Below are 19,900 nucleotides of genomic sequence, written 5' to 3'. Positions count from 1 at the left end.
AGGACTGGAGGGTTGCAGATGTTGTTCCCTTATAGAAGAAAGGGAATAGGGATAGTCCAGGAAATTATAGACCAGTAAGTCTTACTTCAGTGGTTGGTAAGTTGATGGAGAAGATGCTGAAAGGCAGGATTTATGAACATTTGGAGAGGCATGATAGTCATAGTCATAGTCATACTTTATTGATCCCAGGGGAAATTAGTTTTCATTACAGTTCCACCATAAATAACAAATAGTAATAGAACCATAAGTAGTTAAATAGTAATATGTAAATTATGAAATAAGTCCAGGACCAGCCTATTGGCTCAGGGTGTCTGACCCTCCAAGGGAGGAGTTGTAAAGTTTGGTGGCCACAGGCAGGAATGACTTCCTGCTCTGTGCTGCATCTCGGTGGAATGAGTCTCTGGCTGAATGTACTCCTGTGCCCACCCAGTACATTATGTAATGGATGGGAGACATTGTCCAAGATGGCATGCAACTCAAACAGCATCCTCTTTTCAGACACCACCGTGAGAGAGTCCAGTTCCATCCCTACAACATCACTGGCCTTACGAATGAGTTTGTTGATGTTGGTATCTGCTACCCTCAGCCTGCTGCCCCAGCACACAACAGCAAACATGATAGCACTGGCCACCACAGACTCGTAGAACATCCTCAGCATCGTCCGGCAGATGTTAAAGGACCTCAGTCTCCTCAGGAAATGATATGATTAGGAATAGTCAACATGGCTTTGTCAAAGCCAGGTCATGCCTTATGAGCCTGATTGAATTTTTTGAGGATGTGACTAAATGCATTGATGAAGGTAGAGCCGTAGATATAGTGTATATGGATTTTAGCAAGGCATTTGATAAGGTATCCCATGCAAGGTTTATTGAGAAGGTAAGGAGGCATGAGATCCAAGGGGACCTTGGTTTGTGGATCCAGAATTGGCTTGTCCACAGGAGACAAAGAATGGTTGTAGACAGGTCATATTCTACATGGAGGCTGGTGACCAGTGGTGTGCCTCAGGGATCTGTTCTGGGACCCTTACTCTTTGTGATATTTATAAACGACCTGGATGAGGAAGGGGAGGGATGGGTTAGTAAATTTGCTGATGACACAAAGGTTGGGGGTGTTGTGGATAGTGTGGAGGGCTGTCAGAGGTTACAGTGGGACATTGATAGGATGCAAAACTGGGCTGAGAAGTGGCAGATGAAGTTCAACCCAGATAAGTGTGAAGTGGTTCATTTTGGTAGGTCAAATATGATGGCAGAATATCTTATTAGACAATAGACAATAGGTGCAGGAGTAGGCCATTCGGCCCTTCGAGCCTGCACCGCCATTCACTGTGATCATGGCTGATCATCCACTATCAGTATCCAGTTCCTGCCTTATCCCCATAACCTTTGATTCCGCTATCTTTAAGAGCTCTATCCATCTGTTTCTTGAAAGCATCCAGAGACTTGGCCTCCACAGCCTTCTGGGGCAGAGCATTCCATATATCCACCACTCTCTGGGTGAAAAGGTTTTTCATCAACTCCGTTCTAAATGGCCTACCCCTTATTCTTAAACTGTGGCCTCTGGTTCTGGACTCACCCATCAGCGGGAACATGCTTCCTGCCTCCAGTGTGTCCAATCCCTTAATAATCTTATATGTTTCAACAAGATCCCCTCTCAGCCTTCTAAATTCCAGAGTATACAAGCCCAGTCGCTCCAATCTTTCGACATATGACAGTCCCACCATCCAGAGAATTAACCCTGTGAACCTAAGCTGCACTCCCTCAGTAGCAAGAATGTCCTTCCTCAAATTTGAAGACCAAAACTGCACACAGTACTCCAGGTGTGGTCTCACCAGGGCCCTGTACAGCTGCAGAAGGACCTCTGTGAAAATGAAAAAAAATAGTTAAGACCAAAATTTGGCCCTTGAAGACAGAAGCGGGTGAATTTATTATGGGGAACAAGGAAATGGCAGATGAGTTGAACAGGTACTTTGGATCTGTCTTCACTAGGGAAGACACAAACAATCTACCAGATGTAATAATGGCCAAAGGACCTAGGGTAATGGATGAATTGAAGGAAATTTATATTAGGCAGGAAATGGTGTTGGATAGGCTGTTGAGTCTGAAGGCTGATAAGTCCCCAGGACCTGATGGTCTGCATCCCAGGGTACTTAAGGAGGTGGCTTTAGAAATCGTGGACGCATTGGTAATCATTTTCCAATGTTCTATCGATTCAGGATCAGTTCCTGTGGATTGGAGGGTGGCTAATGTTGTCCCTCTCTTCAAGAAGGGAGGAAGAGGGAAAACAGGGAATTATAGACCGGTTTGCCTGACGTCGGTGGTGGTAAAGATGCTGGAGTCAATTATGAAAGATTGAATTACAACACATCTGGATAGTAGTAACAGGATTGGTCCAAGTCAGCATGGATTTACGAAGGGGAAATCGTGCTTGACTAATCTTCTAGAATTTTTTGAGGATGTCACTATGAAAATGGACAAGGGAGAGCCAATGGATGTGGTGTACCTGGACTTTCAGAAAAGTCCTATATAGGAGATTAGTGGGCAAAATTAGGGCACATGATATTGGGGGCAGAGTACTGACATGGATTGAAAATTGGCTGGCTGACAGAAAACAAAGAGTAGCGATTAACGGGTCCCTTTCGGAAGATTATTATCTAAATGGAGTCAAGTTAGGAAAAGGGGAAGCACAACGAGATCTAGGTGTTCTTGTACATCAGTCACTGAAAGCAAGCATGCAAGTACAGTAGGCAGTGAAGAAAGCTAATGGCATGCTGGCCTTCATAACAAGGGGAATTGAGTATAAGAGCAAAGAGGTCCTTCTGCAGCTGTACAGGGCCCTGGTGAGACCACACCTGGAGTATTGTGTGCAGTTTTGGTCTCCAAATTTGAGAAAGGACATTCTTGCTATTGAAGGAGTGCAGCATAGGTTCACAAGATTAATTCCCGGGATGGTGGGACTGTCATATGTCGAAAGATTGGAGCAACTGGGCTTGTATACTCTGGAATTTATAAGACTGAGAGGGGATCTTGTTGAAACATATAAGATTATTAAGGGATTGAACACGCTGCAGGCAGGAAGCATGTTCCCGCTGATGGGCGAGTCCAGAACCAGAGGCCACAGTTTAACAACTAGGGGTAGGCCATTTAGAATGGAGTTGAGGAAAAACTTCTTCACCCAGAGAGTGGTGGATATATGGAATGCTCTGCCCCAGAAGGCTGTGGAGGCCAAGTCTCTGGATGCTTTCAAAAAAGAGATGGATAGAGCTCTTAAAGATAGCAGAATCAAAGGTTATGGGGATAGGGCAGGAAGTGGATACTGATAGTGGATGATCAGCCATGATCACAGTGAATGGCGGTGCTGGCTTGAAGGGCCGAAGGGCCTACTCCTGCACCTATTGTCTATGCTCTTGTACTCAATTCCCCTTGTTATGAAGGCCAGCATGCCATTAGCTTTCTTCACAGCCCGCTGTACTTGCATGCTTGCTTTCAGTGACTGATGTACAAGAACACCTAGATCTCGTTGTACTTCCCCTTTTCCTAAATTGACTCCATTTAGATAATAATCTGCCTTCCTGTTCTTACCACCAAGGTGGATAACCTCACATTTATCCACATTAAACTGCATCTGCCCACTCACCCAGCCTGTCCAAGTCACCCTGCATTCTCATAACATCCTCCTCACATTTCACACTGCCACCCAGCTTTGTGTCATCGGCAAATTTGCTAATGTCACTTTTAATTCCCTCATCTAAATCATTAATATATATTGTAAACAGCTGCGGTCCCAGCACTGAACCCTGCGGTACCCCACTGGTCACCACCTGCCATTCCGAAAGGGACCCGTTAATCGCTACTCTTTGTTTTCTATCAGCCAGCCAATTTTCAATCCATGTCAGTACTCTGCCCTCAATACCATGTGCCCTAATTTTGCCCACTAATCTCCTATGTTGGACTTTATCAAAGGCTTTCTGAAAGTCCAGGTACACTACATCCACTGGCCCTCCTTTGTCCATTTTCATAGTTACATCCTCAAAAATTTCCAGAAGATTAATCAAGCACGATTTCTCCTTCGTAAATCCATGCTGACTCGGACCGATCCTGTTACTGCTATCCAGATGTGTCGTAATTTCATCTTTTGTAATTGACTCCAGCATCTTTCCCACCACCGACGTCAGGCTAACCGGTCTATAATTCCCTGTTTTCTCTCTTCCTCCCTTCTTGAAGAGAGGGACAACATTAGCCACCCTCCAATCCACAGGAACTGATCCTGAATCTATAGAACTTTGGAAAATGATTACCAATGCAGCCACGATTTCTAAAGCCACCTTCTTAAGTACCCTGGGATGCAGACCATCAGGTCCTGGGGACTTATCAGCCTTCAGACCCAACAGTCTATCCAACACCATTTCCTGCCTAATATAAATTTCCTTCCGTTCATCCATTACCCTAGGTCCTTTGGCCACTATTATATCTGGGAGATTGTTTGTGTCTTCCCCAGTGAAGACAGATCCAAAGTACCTGTTCAATTCATCTGCCATTTCCTTGTTCCCCATAATAAATTCACCCGTTTCTGTCTTCAAGGGCCCAATCTTGGTCTTAACTATTTTTTTCCTTTTCACATACCTAAAGAAGCTTTTACTATCCTCCTTTGTATTCTTGGCTAGTTTACCTTCGTACCTTATTTTTTCTCCGTGTATTGCCTTTTTAGTTACCTTCTGTTGCTGTTTAAAAGTTTCCCAATCCTCCAGCTTCCCACTCGTCTTTGCTATGTTATACTTCTTCTCTTTTATTTTTAATACTGTCCATTACTTCCCTTGTCAGCCACGGCCTCCCCTTAGGATCTTTCTTCCTCTTTGGAACGAACTGATCCTGCACCTTCCGCATTATTCCCAGAAACACTTGCCATTGCTGTTCCACTGTCATCCCTGCTAGGGTATTGTTCCATTGAACTTTGGCCAGCTCCTCCCACATAGCACCTTAGTTCCCTTTGTTCAACTATAATACTGACACTTCCGAGTTTCCCTTCTCCCTCTCAAATTGTAGATTAAAACTTATCATATTATGGTCACTACCTTCTAATGGCTCCTTTACCTCGAGGTCCCTGATCAAATCCAGTTCATTGCACAACACTAAATCTAGAATTGCATTCTCTCTGGTAGGCTCCAGTACAAGCTGTTCTAAGAATCCATCTCGGAGGGACTCCACAAACTCCCTTTCTTGGAGTCCAGTACCAACCTGATTCCTCCAGTCTACCATAACAACTGTAGTATTACCTTTGCGACATGCCAATTTTAACTCTTGATTCAACTTACACCCTACATCCAGACTACTGTTTGGGGGCCTGTAGATAACTCCCATCAGGGTCTTTCTACCCTTAGAATTTCTCAGTTCTATCCATACTGACTCTACATCTCCTGATTCTATGTCCCCCCCCCTCGCAAGGGACTGAATATCATTCCTCACCAACAGAGCCACCCCACCCCCTCTGCCCATCAGTCTGTCCTTTCGATAGGACGTATAACCTTGAATATTCATTTCCCAGGCCCTGTCCACTTGAAGCCGTGTCTCTGTTATTCCCACAACATCATACTTACCAATTTCCAACTGTGCCTCAAGCTCATCTACTTTATTTCTTATACTCCGTGCATTCATATATAATACTTTTAATTCATTACTCCCCCCACCTCCCATATCAATTCCTATTTCACTTGGCCATACTGTACGATCCCTTCTTGAGTTTTCTGCTCTGTTGATTCTGCTGTCTTTCTTAACTTTTCTTATTCTCACTTTCCCTTTATCTTCATCCTTATATTTCCAGTTCGTCCCCTCAGCCCCACTACTTAGTTTAAACACACCCATGTCGCAGAGGCAAACCTGCCTGCCAGAATGCTGGTGCCCCGCTTATTAAGGTGCAACCCGTCCCTTTTGTACAATTCATCCTTACCCCGAAACATACCCCAATGGTCCAAGAATGTAAATCCTTGCTTCCTGCACCAGTTCCTCAAAAAATTAATGGCAAGTTTCTTGGCAGTGTGGAGGATCAGGGGGATCTTGGGGCCCGAGTCCATAAGACACTCAAAGCTGCTACGCAGGTTGACTCTGTGCTTTAGAAGGCATACGGTGCATTGGCCTTCATCAATCATTGGACTGAGTTTAAGAGCTGAGAGGTAATGTTGCAGCCATATAGGACCCTGGTCAGACCCCACTTGGAGTACTGTGCTCAATTCTGGTTGCCTCACTACAGGAAGGATGTGGAAGCCATATAAATGGTGTACAGCATATTTACAAGGATATTTGCTCAGGTTGGGGAGCATGCCTTATGAGAATAGGTTGTGCAAACTCGGCCTTTTCTCCTTGGAGTGACGGAGGATGAGAGGTGACCTGATAGAGGTGTACAAGATGATGAGAGGCATTGATCGTGTGGATAGTCAGAGGCTTTTTCCCAGGGCTGAAATGGCTAGCATGAGAGGGTATAGTTTTAAGGTGCTTGGAAGAAGGTACAGAGGAGATGTCAGGGGTAAGTTTTTTATGCAGAAAGTGGTGAGTGCGTGGAATGGGCTGCAGGCGGTGGTGGAGGCAATAATGATTGGGTCTTTTAAGAGACTCCTAGATGGATACATGGAGCATAGAAAAATAGAGTGCTATGGGTAAAGCCTAGGTAGTTCTAAGATAAGGACATGTTCGGCACAGCTTTGTGGGCTGAAGGGCCTGTATTGTGCTGTAGGTTTTCTATGTTCTAAGAAGATTTTCAGCAGGTTTGGATAACACCTTCAGAAGGATGATTAAAGTTTAGGTTAAGTCAATGACCTTTAAACATTAGAATAAAAACCAACTTAAAATATTAAACTGCATTTTGAAAATGGTAACATTTTTAAATACCTTCATTGTGTTGAGGTTAATCAGTAATGTCATCATAAAGAATTCTCTGAGAAAAGAGTGGTGACATAGTTAATCTTAGAGCATAAGTTCATAACTATTTTCTATATTCAAATAAAGGCAAGATTAAAAAGAGAGAACAGAGGAAACTTCAGAGATCAGTTAAACGCTCTTCCCCCAACAACATTATGTGGTCCTCCGAGGTTTAAGATAGCAGCTGGAATATATCCCAAAAAAATACTGTTAAACCCATCAAAACAATTACTCCTGTTGGTTAATCCTACTGAACGGTCTCGACCTGAATTGTAGACTTTATTTTAAATTTCCATAGATGCTGCCGGGACCTGCCGAGTTCCTCCAGCATATGTGTATTCTTGTTGGTTGCTTGTTGCTTGAACAAAGACCACAAGTGATGTAGAGGAATATTAAATATTATTGCTGATCCTAGAGTTTCAATTCAAGAGGGAGAATGCAATTTTGAGAAGTGTGAAGCCACTATTTGATTCCCCAAGGCACAGGAAAGAAATCAAGGTGAATATCAAGAGATTGTTCGTCCTTAAGGATGAAATGGAGAGGAAATCAAGAAATATGCCAACTTCAGGAAAGAATGTGCAGTCTTCTCCTGGTAGATAGGGATGGATGTTGAGTACTGTCGTGGTTTTACAAATGACAAGGAGGCGCTGAAAATTCTTCAAGAAATGTTTAAACTTTAATTTGCAAACCAAAGCTGAGACAGTCAGTGGGCTAGCCTCTGAATGCCTGCCTCCCTGTTTCACATAGCATTCTTTCCCCCTTCTTGCTTAACTGTATTAGCATATCGCTGTAACTTTTACTCTAGCTAATAAATCAATCACCCTATCTCTTTACTCGGCTACATTCGTTTTTCTCGAGGGGTCAAAAGTACACAGGTTTCATTCTAGCTAATAAATCAATGGTTACATAGTGAAATACTGTAGTAATCCCCTACACACTCAATAACAGACACAAATTTGCTGATCCAGTTTATAAAATTATTATCCAGGTCATTGATATCAATGACAAACAATGGACTCAGCATCGATCCCTGCAGAAAACCACTAATCACAGGCCTCCAGTCTACTACCACTCTCTGACTTATTTTGCGAAGCCAATGTCAAATCCAATTGACTATCTCATCTTGAATGCCATTTGACTGAACCTACTTTACTAAACTCCTATGCGGGTCCTTGTCAAAAGCCTTGCTATAGTCCATGTAGTCAACATCCACTGCCTTGCCTTCATCAACTTTCCTGGTAACTTCCTTGAAAAAGTCTATAAGATTATTTAGACATGACTCTCAATACTTCAAAAATAGATTCATGGGGAAGATTTTGAATTCAAAGCCTAAAGAGAATGATATACCAGTAACATCCCCACAGCCTGATATATTAAGAATCCGCAAATCATTCAGTGCCAGGTTACATCTTCGAAAAGACACTGGCATTACAATCCCACAGAACTTAGGTTTTCTAATTTAGAGGTTTTAGAAGACTTGGGAACAACCATTAATCCTAGATGAGTTGACAAGCGTAGCCATTTTTAGACATGCAAAACTCCTGGAAGTAACAGTATGCCAGTTGAATTGTATTTGGCTCCATGGAACTCTTTTGGCCCGGAGCTGTTGGAAAATGCCAGCATATTAGAATTCATGAAGGATGGGCATCAACACCTTCTTGAACAAGAGAGCAAGAAGAGGGAAGAAATAGTTAATTAGCAACCCATCTCAGAGTTAAATACAGATTTCAAGGTTCTGTCCAAGGTTTTTGCCAATCAAGTCAACATTCCTGCTGGGCTCGGTGATTCATCTGGGCCAGACTTCTGCTGTATTGGGTAAGACGATTGCCAAAAGCCTTGGCTTACTGCTGATGATATTGACACAGGACAAGGGTGAACACTTACCTGGTCAACTCAGTTCAGGAGGAAGCATTTGACAGAATCTTACATGCACCTGTGAAGTATGCGTTTTCAAAATGGGATTTAGAAAGGAAAGAAGTATTGGATTAGACATCACTTCCACAGTAGTATTCTATGGATTGGAGGTAGAAAGCTTCCAGATCAAAATTGGAGTAAGGCACGGCTGTACAGCCTCCTAACTTGTTTGTATGTCGCAAAAAGCCTTCAGCCAAGTCCAACAGGAAAGACTCACTCGTATCAGACTGTTGATTGCCAGCAGCAGGTCAAAGTCTCTATATGCAAGGGCAAATTGCCTTTTTCCACTTGGACTCATTTTGGTTCACAAATTGATGTGTGAGTGTGACCAAAACCAATCACAATGAAAGCGAGGTTGTTTTTTAGCAGCTCCAAACAAATCCTATTGTTCCATTCATCAGTAGCTCCTATTGTCTTGTGATTGGGAGGAGCTGCAATTGAAGATGATTTCATCAGAAGTTTTTTCATAATCTTAGTCCCACCCTATCAAAGGTATGCTCTCTCCTATTGTTTCTGAAATTTGAAAGTAACTTACGATATTTTCCATCTTTCCAAGTTTTGATCAAGGATCTTCCACCTGAAACACTTAAGTTATTTCCTTTACCATGGATGCAGCCTGACTATTTTCTTATTTCAGATTTTTCGCATCTGCAGTGTTTTCATTTATGGAAATAGCATGAATTGCTATGAAAATGAAGACTTTGAGGTGCTGTATTATGTGCTTATGATTTGAATGAAGGATATTTTCAAATAAAAATATATACTAAAGATCAGAAAAGGCATTTTAAATTATTATTCCCTATACATTTACATTCCAGAATGAAAATAAACTTTGTGGTTTCTTTCCTTAGTGTATGACAAACACCTTAGACAACTTGCTAAAGGAAGAATCAACACTGCAGATAACTTCTCAAGAAAAACAAGATAAAACTGTTTATCTCATAAAAGAACTGGATGATCAGAAAGTCAAACTGGAAAGGGTGACCAAACACGTATGTACACATAAATATTAGTGTTTTGATAGAATAGTCAGATTCTTATAATCCACTTTTGCATTTGTAAACCATTGTACAAATCAGTATTCCTTAAAGTTCCTTATACAGTATGCCATTGATTAAGTTCACAATTTTAATTCTGAATTTACCGGCCACAATCTTTGAGGGTGATTGCATTCAAATGCATTTCCCACCAGCATGCCAACATTAAATTCCACATGCTACTGTGCAAACTCTGCTGCAATTCTTCAGCTCTTGAGAAACCTACTTGAAAAGCCTGCACAGGTAGATGAATAGCCGTTTTACATAAATTTACGTTTTGCATTTACATTTAATTGAACATTTTAATCAATATTAATTCTTTATTCTGCTTAATTTCAACAAGTTCTTGACTCTTTCCCAATGCCCAATATGGTCTGAATTTTTACAGCTGATAATACACAGGTAGATTTTGTTTTTATCCTACCACCTTAACAATACATGAATTACAACGTGTAAGACCATGCTGGCCTGCAGTCTCTCAACTTTGAAGAGTGGGTGAGTTTGGGTATAGAAATTGCTGAAGTAGATCTTCAGTTTGCCCACTAGTTGATAGCTGGCAGGAGCTTCTGGTCCAAAATTTTTGATATTTACAAAGGTTTTAGCTTGATGACATCAAAATAGATTATTAATTCCATCAAGCATAAAACTGAAAACACTCAGCAAGTCAGGATGCATTTCTGGAGACAGAACCAGATAACAAATAAAGTTCATAAGCTTTTATCAAACCAAACATGCCAACCCAAACATTCTATTTCTTGTCACTGAGGTTGCTGAGTACAGGATTTATGGCATTAACCATTTTCATATTTTCGCAATTTTTTTCTTTTAGTTTTTTATATAATACAATATTTACTAGGCAATAAACAGTTGAAAATACTTTAATTATTGTCAGGAACCACTCAGGTAGAAAAATTTAAAAATATGAAATATGAGCAACTTCCAAATAGCTTTACTAAATCTCAAATGCAAAAAAAAAACGCCTGAAAGTCCCGAAACATGACATGTTCGAAATTACTGAGGAGATCAGGCAGCATCTGTAGTGACAAAAATGGGTAGTGCGGGATTGATAACATCCACAGACATCATCTGACCTACATCTTTAAACATTCATTTCGTTCAGTGCTTTCTTGCATCACAAGCTATTAGCTGCATTAACTCACTCATACAAAATCATATTCTAAATTTATATTAATTACTTTCCCCTGATATTTCTCTAAATTAAACCCAATTTATACTGGGGGAGTTAACCTCCAGAACACTTTCTAGCACTGAATCCTCGCGTGTGATTTCTATTCTTCCTCTCTGCTTAACCAAATTGTCATCTCTGATATTAGTATCTTCAAAAAATTCTGAATGTTGGATCAATTTTCAAAATAAACAGTGCTCCAAAGTGGTTAAAGATGTACGTTCCACTAAACAAAGTGTTGGAGAAACTCCAGAGGAGCAAGACATTGATCTTCGTGAACTACGAGATTTTAACAGGTTATTGAACAAGTTATTAGCAGAAGCAATGGATGATTGTCCAAGTTTGGCTGCAGATCTTCAACTTTATTTTAACCAGGTAAAACAAACCAACCAGGTAGAAATAATTTTAATTGTTGTATTTTGTGAGGAAGCAGTTAGAATCCTTTTGTTTAATAATTAGATTTACAGACTGAACCATGACTTAATATTACTGGACAATGCAAAATTGGTACATATCAAATTAAACAGATGAAATGATTTCTCATTTGAAATGCATTGTTTGTTAAACAACAAAACTTAATTTCATAATCATATCTTTATCTGCTAATTTATGATAGATTAAAATTTAAAATAACAATTATTCTTACCATGCAAATAATTAAGTATGTTGTTATTTATGAGAAACTTTTATCTGTATTTGTGAATAAATTCTGAACTTTACAATGTAATATCTGTTAAGTAAAATTGCTAATTTAACATCTAAGGTATTGTAGTTGAATAAATCTAATTGCAAATATTTTGATTTAGGCTGGCTTGCCTTTACCAACTGCTCCAACACCACCACGTAGTCATCGTAGTTCAAGATCACCGTCAGTTCACAGCTCTGCATCATCTGTGAGGTTAGTAACAGGCATGTAAACATTCTCTATGATGCAGGTCTTCACAAAGTAAGAGTATTTTAATTAATGGAGTCACAAGAAATTGCAGATATAGGAAATCTGGAGCAATATATAAAGAAGATGAAGAAACTCAGTGAGTCTGGCACCAGCTATGGTGGGCAGTGGACAGTCAACATTTTGTATTGAGACCCTTCATCTGACTGGAAAGTCAAAGAGGAAATAGGCAGTATAAAAAGGTGGAGCAAATTAATATTAATTCATGTCATAATTTCTTACGCACACAAAATTTCTTTAATTGACAGGTTACCTTGAGCAAATTTGAGGGGGTGGATTTTTTTTCCCATTACATTGGATCAACACCACAACTTTTTAATGCTTTGCACAAGCTGCCTCCCACTCTACATGAATTGTTCTTGGTCATTTTTAAATGGAGCATAATGGAAACATTTCCATGCAACATTACAATTCCTTCAGCTTTCCCTTCTGCTAGAGAAAAGGCCCTAGTCTGCTTAGTCTTATCTGATTATTAGCATGCTTACAGATCCTTTTTTCAGTTTTACAAATTACTTCAGAATCTCCTTCCTGTTAATACTGTTGGAAGTGCTGTGAGAGTTTATCTCTGTCCATTGAATAATGAATCTCAGTTATTTTAGAATAGCCTGTATCGCCATTCATCTTCCTACCAACATACATCACTTTAAACATTTCTACAATTCACTATTGTTACTATTGAATACATAGTTCCTTATGCTAATTTATCTTCTCTTTTCTCACAATCTTCATTTGTATGAAAAATGTTCAGATTAATGGTATTCAGAAATTTATAAGTTTTGCATGTTTGTTTTGCCAAATGCTAATTAAAATCAAACCATTTCATACCCATGAACAATTCATGCCAGACCTTCCCAGATTCTTGACAGTAAGCAGTGATTTCAAGCAGAAATAAATGAATACAGTTTCATCATTACTAAATTTAATAGCCATTCTTTCCCTTCATCCCACAAACAAGGTTACATCATTTAAAAAATTAATGTTATTTTCCCACTTTTCCCCATTGAAGACGAGAAGCCAGCACCTCCTGGATATTTTGCCTATGATCTTGAACAATGTTCGCTTCTTAACAATCAAGATATCAGAGACAAGTCCAATCTCAATTGTTTGTAGATGTACTTGAATGTACCCTAGTTACAATTTTTGAACAACTCTGATAATGCTTATTTTTTTTTATTTTTAGCATCTCAAGCATATTGGTGAGTGGTGGTGTGCTCCACTTGCTGAATGTGAGAAATCAGGGAGACCAGCATTGTCCCTGATAAGTTCACCTGGGAGAGGCGCATCTAGCTGCAGCTCCTTACAGACCACATTAGGGAACTAGATCTAGATGAACTATGAATAAGAATCAGGTTTAATATAACTGGCATGTGTCGTGAAATTTGTTGTGTTGCAGCAGCAGTACTTTGCAATGTATAATAATAATAAAAATTATAATGAGGAATAGATATTTAAAAATTAAATTAAATAGTGGGAAAAGAGAGCAAAAAGGAAAAAAAACAGAATAGTGAGGTAGTAAACATGGATTCATTGTCTTCAGGCTCCTGTACCTCCTACTTAATGGTAGCAATGAGAAGATGGCATGGGCTTGGTGATGGGGGTCCTTAATGATGAATGCCACCTTTTTGAGGCATCACCTTTTGAAAATGTCCATGATGCTGGGAAGGCTAGTGCCATTGATGGAGCTGGCTGAGTTTGCAACTTTCTGAAGCTTTTTCCAATCCAGTGCAGTGTCCCCTCCATAGCAGACAATGCCACTGGTTAGCAGGCTCTACATAAAATATCTGTAGAAATTTGTGAGAGTCTTTGGTGACATACCAATTCTCCTCAAACTCCTAATGAAAGATAGCCACTGTCATGTCTTCTTTCTAATTGTACCAATATATTGGGCCCAGGATAGATCTTCAAAGATGTTGACACCTAGCAACTTGAAACTGCTCACCCTTTCCACTGCTGATTCCTTGATGAGGACTGGTGTCTGTTTACTTGATTTCCCATTCCTCGTCCACAATCAATTCCTTGGTGTTACGTTGAGTGCAACACACTCAACCAGCTTATCGATCTCACTGCTGTATGCCTTCTCCTCACCATCTGAAATTCTGCCATCAGTATTTGTGTCATCAGCAAATTTATAGATGGCTTTTAAACTGTGCCTAGCCACACAGTTGTGGGTGCAGAGAGAGTAAAGCAGTGGGCTAAGCTCACATCTTGAGGTGCATCACTGTTGATGGTCAGTGAGAAAGAGATGTTATTTCCAATCTGCACTGACTGTGATTGCCTGGTGAGGAAGTTAGGGATCCAGTTGCACAGGGAGGTACAGAGGCTCAGGTTTTGGAGCTTGTTGATCAATACTGAGGATATGATTGTGTTAAACGCTGAGCTGTAATCAATAAACAGCAGCCTGACATAGGTATTGCTATTGTCCAGGTGATCTAAGACTGATTGGAGAGTCAGTGAGATTGCATCTGCTATAACATACTGTGGCGATAGGCAAATTGCAGCAGGTTCAGGTCCTTGCTTAGGCAGGAGTTGATTCTGGCCATGACCAACCTCTCAAAGCAAATTATCACAGTAGATGTAAGTGCAACTGAGCAATGATCATTGAGGTAGCTCACCCTGCTCTTCTTGGGTACGAATATGATTATCGCTCTGTTGAAACAGGTTGGAACCTCCAACAGCAGTGAGTGATTGAACTCCCACCAGCTGGCTGGCACAGGTTTTCAGTGCCCTAACAGATATACCATCAGGGCCTGATGCCTTGCAAGCGTTCACCCCCTTGAAAGATGTTCTGACATCAGATCCTGACACAGAGATCACAGGATTACCGGATGCTGCAGGAATTTGCACAGGTGTAGTTGTATTCTCCCTTTCAAGGCATGCATAAATCAAAATTGGTCTTCATTCTTAAAATAGCCTTCTGTAGGTTGTACCTAGATGTTTTGTACAGTTCTGGACACCGGTCTTAAATGCCTCAGATCTAGCCCTCAGCAGTACATGAACCTCCTTGTTCATCTACAGCCTTTGGTTTGGGTATGCCCAGTATGTTCATCAATGAGTTAAGTTGTCAACTCATTTGTGGGGGCTAGTGGCTGATGAGACAAAAGTTATAAGAAGACAGTCATAGCTAGGTTGCAGAATGCAAATGGCTTGGTGACCATCAGAAGAGAAAACGTGAACAGGTAGTCACTGTGTGGTAGGAAAACTACAGCAGCCAGATTTCTGGCACTGAATATAAACACAAGAGATCCTGCAGATGCTGGAAATCCAGAGTAACACATATAAAATGCTGGAGGAATTCAGCAGGTCAAGCAGCATATGTGGAAAGGAATAAAGAGTCAACATTTAGGCTGAGACTGGTTATCAGGACTGGAATGGAAGGGGAAAGAAACAAAATAAGAAGGTGGAGGGAGGAGGAGGAGGAGTACAAAGTAAAAGGTGATAGCTGAAGCCTGATGAGGATGAAGGTTAGTGGGTGGGGGAATTCAGTTGAAGAAAGAAGGGAGGTGATAGCTAGAAAAAGCTGAAGAAGGAGGAATCCAATAGGAGAGGACAGCAGACCAAGAGAAAAAGGAAAAGGGGAGGGACAACAGAGGGAGGTAATAGGTGAGAAGAGAAAGGGTAAGAGTGGAGCCAAAATGGGATAAGGAAAAAGAGAAAGGGGAAGGAATGAAATTACTGGAAGTTAGAGAAATCATCCGGTTGGAAGCTGCCCACAGAATATGAGGTGCTGTTCCTCCAAACTGAGTGTGCTGTCACTGTGACAGTAGAGGGGCCATGGACCAACACATTGGAATGGGAAAGGAAACTGGAATTGAAATGGTTGGCCACTGAGAGATCTTACTTGTAAATCTGGCTCTGCGGCTCAGAATGGAAGGGGGGGGGGCAGAGTAGAACGATAATGATAGAGATTCTGTTGACATGAACGAGACCCCTGGATTGTAGTCCCCCTTCCTCTAGGTACTGGGGTCAGAGATGTATTAGAATTGTCCACAGAATGCTTAAGTGTGACTGTAAGCAGCCAGAAGTTGTACACAATGGTGCCAACAACATAGGTAGGAAAAGGGACGAGGTCCTGAAGAGTGAATATAGGCAGTTAAGAAGCTTTAAAAAACAGGACCTCAAGGGTTCTGTGCCATGTCCCACGGAGGTAAGAATAAAATATTGCAAACCAACTTGTGGCTGAAGAGTTGGTACAGGGGGCAGGATTTCAAATTTGTTGAGCATTGGCATCTCTTCTGGGGAAAGTATGACTTATACAAAATAGACCAAATACACCTGAACTTGAAATGAACCAATGTCCCTGTGAGCAAGTTTGATAGTGCTGTTGGGGAGGGTTTAAAGTCGGATGACAGGGGATGCGAACCAAAGTGATAGGCCATGTGCAGAGAGGAGAGGCAGTGGATAGGACATAAATGCAGTCAGTTGATTGGGTTGAAATGTGCTTCCTTAATGCAAGAAGTATTCAGAATGGAGCTGGATTAGTAAATGGAATCACTATGTTGAGGCCATTATAGAGACTTGGCTGCCACAAGGGCAAAAATTGGCTGCTTGGTATTCTCGGGTTTAGATGTCTCAAAAGGGATAGGGAGAGAGCTAAAAGTCGATTAGATCAGTGGCATTGCTAATCAGGGATAGGATCATATATGCAGAAAAGGAGGACATCATGGAGGGATTGTCTACTGAGGCAGTGTGGATGAAATTCAGAAACAATGAAGCAATCCACTGTACTGGGAGTATTCTATGGTCCCCCTATTAGCCACCCAGAATGAAATAAGTAGGAAAATTTGGAAAGGTGCAAATAACATAAGTGGCTCTGATGACAAAACTTAGCCGAGATCCCTCCATCTCCCAGATGTCACACCAGCTAAGTTTCCTCTTTTCCAGGCTCCCCCAATTAGTCCAGTGGCCCTGCTTGGTCATTGAGACAGCCCTGGCATGTCGCTCTGCCTCCTCTTGTCTTCTCAACTCCTCCACCACGAGCGGTCTCTTCTGCACTGATGTTGCCTTGTGCCATTGAGGAGCCTTTGGGACAAGCCCGAGCCCAACTCTCCCATGTTGGACTTGGCCAACCACATCCCTGAAGTGAAGAGCAGACTTAGCATTCTGAACGGCTTCAGATGGAGTCCACTTCCTCTCTGTTGCCACACGGGGGGCCAGTGATCGAATAACAGTATCTTCAGATTCAGTGAGGGTCATGACCAACCTTGCTTTGGTGCATTTGAATTCTTCCACAAGACTTGCAAATGGTAATTCCAATTTGCTGTTCTCGTACAGTCCAACAGGACTTAAGTATCGTGGAAATCCAAGCCACTGTTTTACATGTGTGCTGATCATTCTTTAGACTCTAATCCAGTATTAAATTACTGATGCACTTTGTGTTTTTATCATGTAATAGTCTCATGGGGGAAAAATCCCACAGGAAAACCAACTGTTTGATCATGAAAGAAAGATTAATATGAGCTGATTACAAATTGAGTTACTTACAAATTAGGAGTAAGAGTAGGCCACTCAGCTCTCAACCATTCTGCAATTTGACAGATTGAATTGTATTCTAAACCCTGTAGTTATATAGTCTTATCAGTGATGTCCACACCAGTGCTAGACTTTTCGATCATAAATCTCATTAAAATGTTCAAAGAGCTGGTGAAGCCATGCCACTGGGCTGAACTGCTTGTCCAAAAGTTTGCTAATATCTGACTCTACAAAACTATTTAAAAATAAATACTTAAAAAAAAATTTGGTTGAAATAAACTTAAAAAATGTAAAGTACTTAAAAACAGAACACACAAAAACAGACCTAAATTATATTAAAATACCTGAAACTTGCAGTCTTGCTAACAGCTTTTCCACTCCATTGAAGGGAATGTAGTTCATGCAGATATTTCAGTGTCCAGTATGAGGACACAGTGATCACTGATTATCTACTCAGAAGCCTGGAATTGCCAACCATCCTGCAGTTATTAAAGTAATTGCTCGTAGTTCTGTAGAAATGGATGGGTGTATCTGCATAAAATTCAGGCCCATAAAACACATTTGGTAGAAGCAACTGAGCGAGCCAAATTTTAAGTGTGTAAATGAGCAATTGTTGTCGATGATACAAAAGCCAGATGGGAAAGTGGGCTACAAGGAGAATGCAAGAGTTTGCAAAGGATATTAGAATGATTATAGGTTAAATGAATGGAGGAGAGTATAGTAATTTGGAGTTCAAATTGGATATGTGATAAACTATTTTGTAGGCAGGAACAACAGAAAAGAACACTTTCTGGGCAATAAAGCAGCATTTTACACAAACAGGAAATGCTGGGAATACCTTGCAAGGCAGCTCTGTACAGAGGAAAAACGAGAAAAATTAAAATTTCAGATTGATGACATATTTTCTGAACACCCTGCTGAGCATACGTAGCATTTTTACATTTCTATTTTAGATTTCCAGCACCTGGAGTTTTTTGTTTTTTGATTATTTGCCTCAAGGGTTTGCAGGGAACTATATGACCTTTTTTTTGCAGGACTGCCAGAAAAGCCTAGTCCATTATTCCATCAGATTACTCAGCCCACCTTGTCTTATTACGAACAATATTTGAAAGTACCCAGAACAAACTTGCTGTTTCATATCACTAAAATTTTAAATTGGACCATTGAGATATTGTGTAAACATATGAGATTCAGATTAGTCCACACAGTATTTTGTAAACTGTAATATTGAAGATCAATTTCATTCACTGAAATGATTCAAATTATATATGAAAAATCTTTAGACATCTTCCAGTTTTCCGAGATTATTTTTGAAAAATTTGGGTCAATGAAATTCATCAAAAAATAATGGGATCACTTAAGTAAATGATGGCCAATTGCATTTTTGCCTTTTTCAGATCTGTTTCATCATCTCGAAATAGTACAAATGGACAAACCCGTGTGACTCCTATAAATCTAGCTCTGGATCTAACAGCATCGTCGCCATCTACAACATCACGGGGAAGCCAGAAGAGCCAATAAATTTTTCAAAGCAACAAGTTATGATACACCAAGATACTTGATAATTTAAAGAAAAAAATTAATAGAACATAAATTTTAGAACTGCATATTCAGAGTTCCACTACAAGACAGGATATGAGAAAAAAAATTAGCAGGCAGTGTAAGTAGCAATATATGTAATAATTTCATAAAACTAAGAACAGATAAATGCAACTTTAAACTGATTTTGAACTCCACTCAGGATCAGTCAAGTCTTTTATTTAAAGGGACCAATTCGGTTGCTTCAAACTTTTTTAGAATTGGAAACTGTAAACAAATTATATAATCAGCATATTTGGGAAGAAAGTTTTCAAATATAATTGTACCCATCTGTTTATGGGCTGTGCTAATTTGCAGATAAGTACAGAAACATTTATCTGTAACTCACCAAAATAGAGTTATATTTGTGGTATAAATTTGTTTAAAATTCCAGTTCTGCTGATCAGAGCAGTTATTAAATGTCAAGTGATTCCAGCACTGATAAGCTGAAAATGATTGATCTTTTCTTAAATTCGGTTTACTGTCATGACCATAAGGTACATGATCCATAGAAACTGGAAGGATTCCAGGAACAAATCTCAGTCTACAGGAAATTAACTGATCTGACATAGATGGCGTCTATAGAGAGAGAGACAAAAATAACATGGTTCCTTTCCTGAGCACTCTCCACTTACTGTTCTATGTGGATTTCAGGTTAGGATAGAACTATGGTCAACTGCAGTGCAGCTGCTAGTCTAATTAGAATTAAAATCAGATTTATTATCACTGACATATGAAAATTATTGTTTTGCAGCAGCAGTACAGTGCAATGCAAAAATAATTACCATAGACAGTAAGAAATATATTTAAAAGTAAATAAATAGTTCCAAAAGAGAGCAATACAGTGAGATAGTGTCTA

General features: G+C 40.2%; 1 protein-coding gene across 2 annotated transcripts in view; it reads left to right on the top strand.

Annotated features, from left to right (window-relative positions):
- Positions 1–19,492, top strand: part of ccdc39 (coiled-coil domain 39 molecular ruler complex subunit) — a 115,994-nt gene extending 96,502 nt beyond the window's left edge. Inside the window, exons 17-20 of one of the 2 annotated variants that reach the window (XM_063044854.1) lie at positions 9,671–9,811; positions 11,238–11,417; positions 11,849–11,940; positions 18,861–19,492. In XM_063044854.1, the coding sequence (XP_062900924.1) occupies positions 9,671–9,811; positions 11,238–11,417; positions 11,849–11,940; positions 18,861–18,984 (537 nt within the window). In that variant the 3' untranslated portion in view covers positions 18,985–19,492. Of the gene's footprint in view, positions 1–9,670; positions 9,812–11,237; positions 11,418–11,848; positions 11,941–14,652; positions 14,747–18,860 lie in introns of those variants that run through there. The other variant, XM_063044855.1, reaches the window with a different exon arrangement.
- Positions 19,493–19,900: the final 408 nt, after the last annotated feature.

The sequence above is a fragment of the Mobula hypostoma genome, chromosome 4 (assembly GCF_963921235.1).
Source record: "Mobula hypostoma chromosome 4, sMobHyp1.1, whole genome shotgun sequence".
Taxonomy (NCBI): Eukaryota; Metazoa; Chordata; class Chondrichthyes; order Myliobatiformes; family Myliobatidae; genus Mobula; species Mobula hypostoma.
This window is presented reverse-complemented; position numbering and strand designations above follow the sequence as displayed.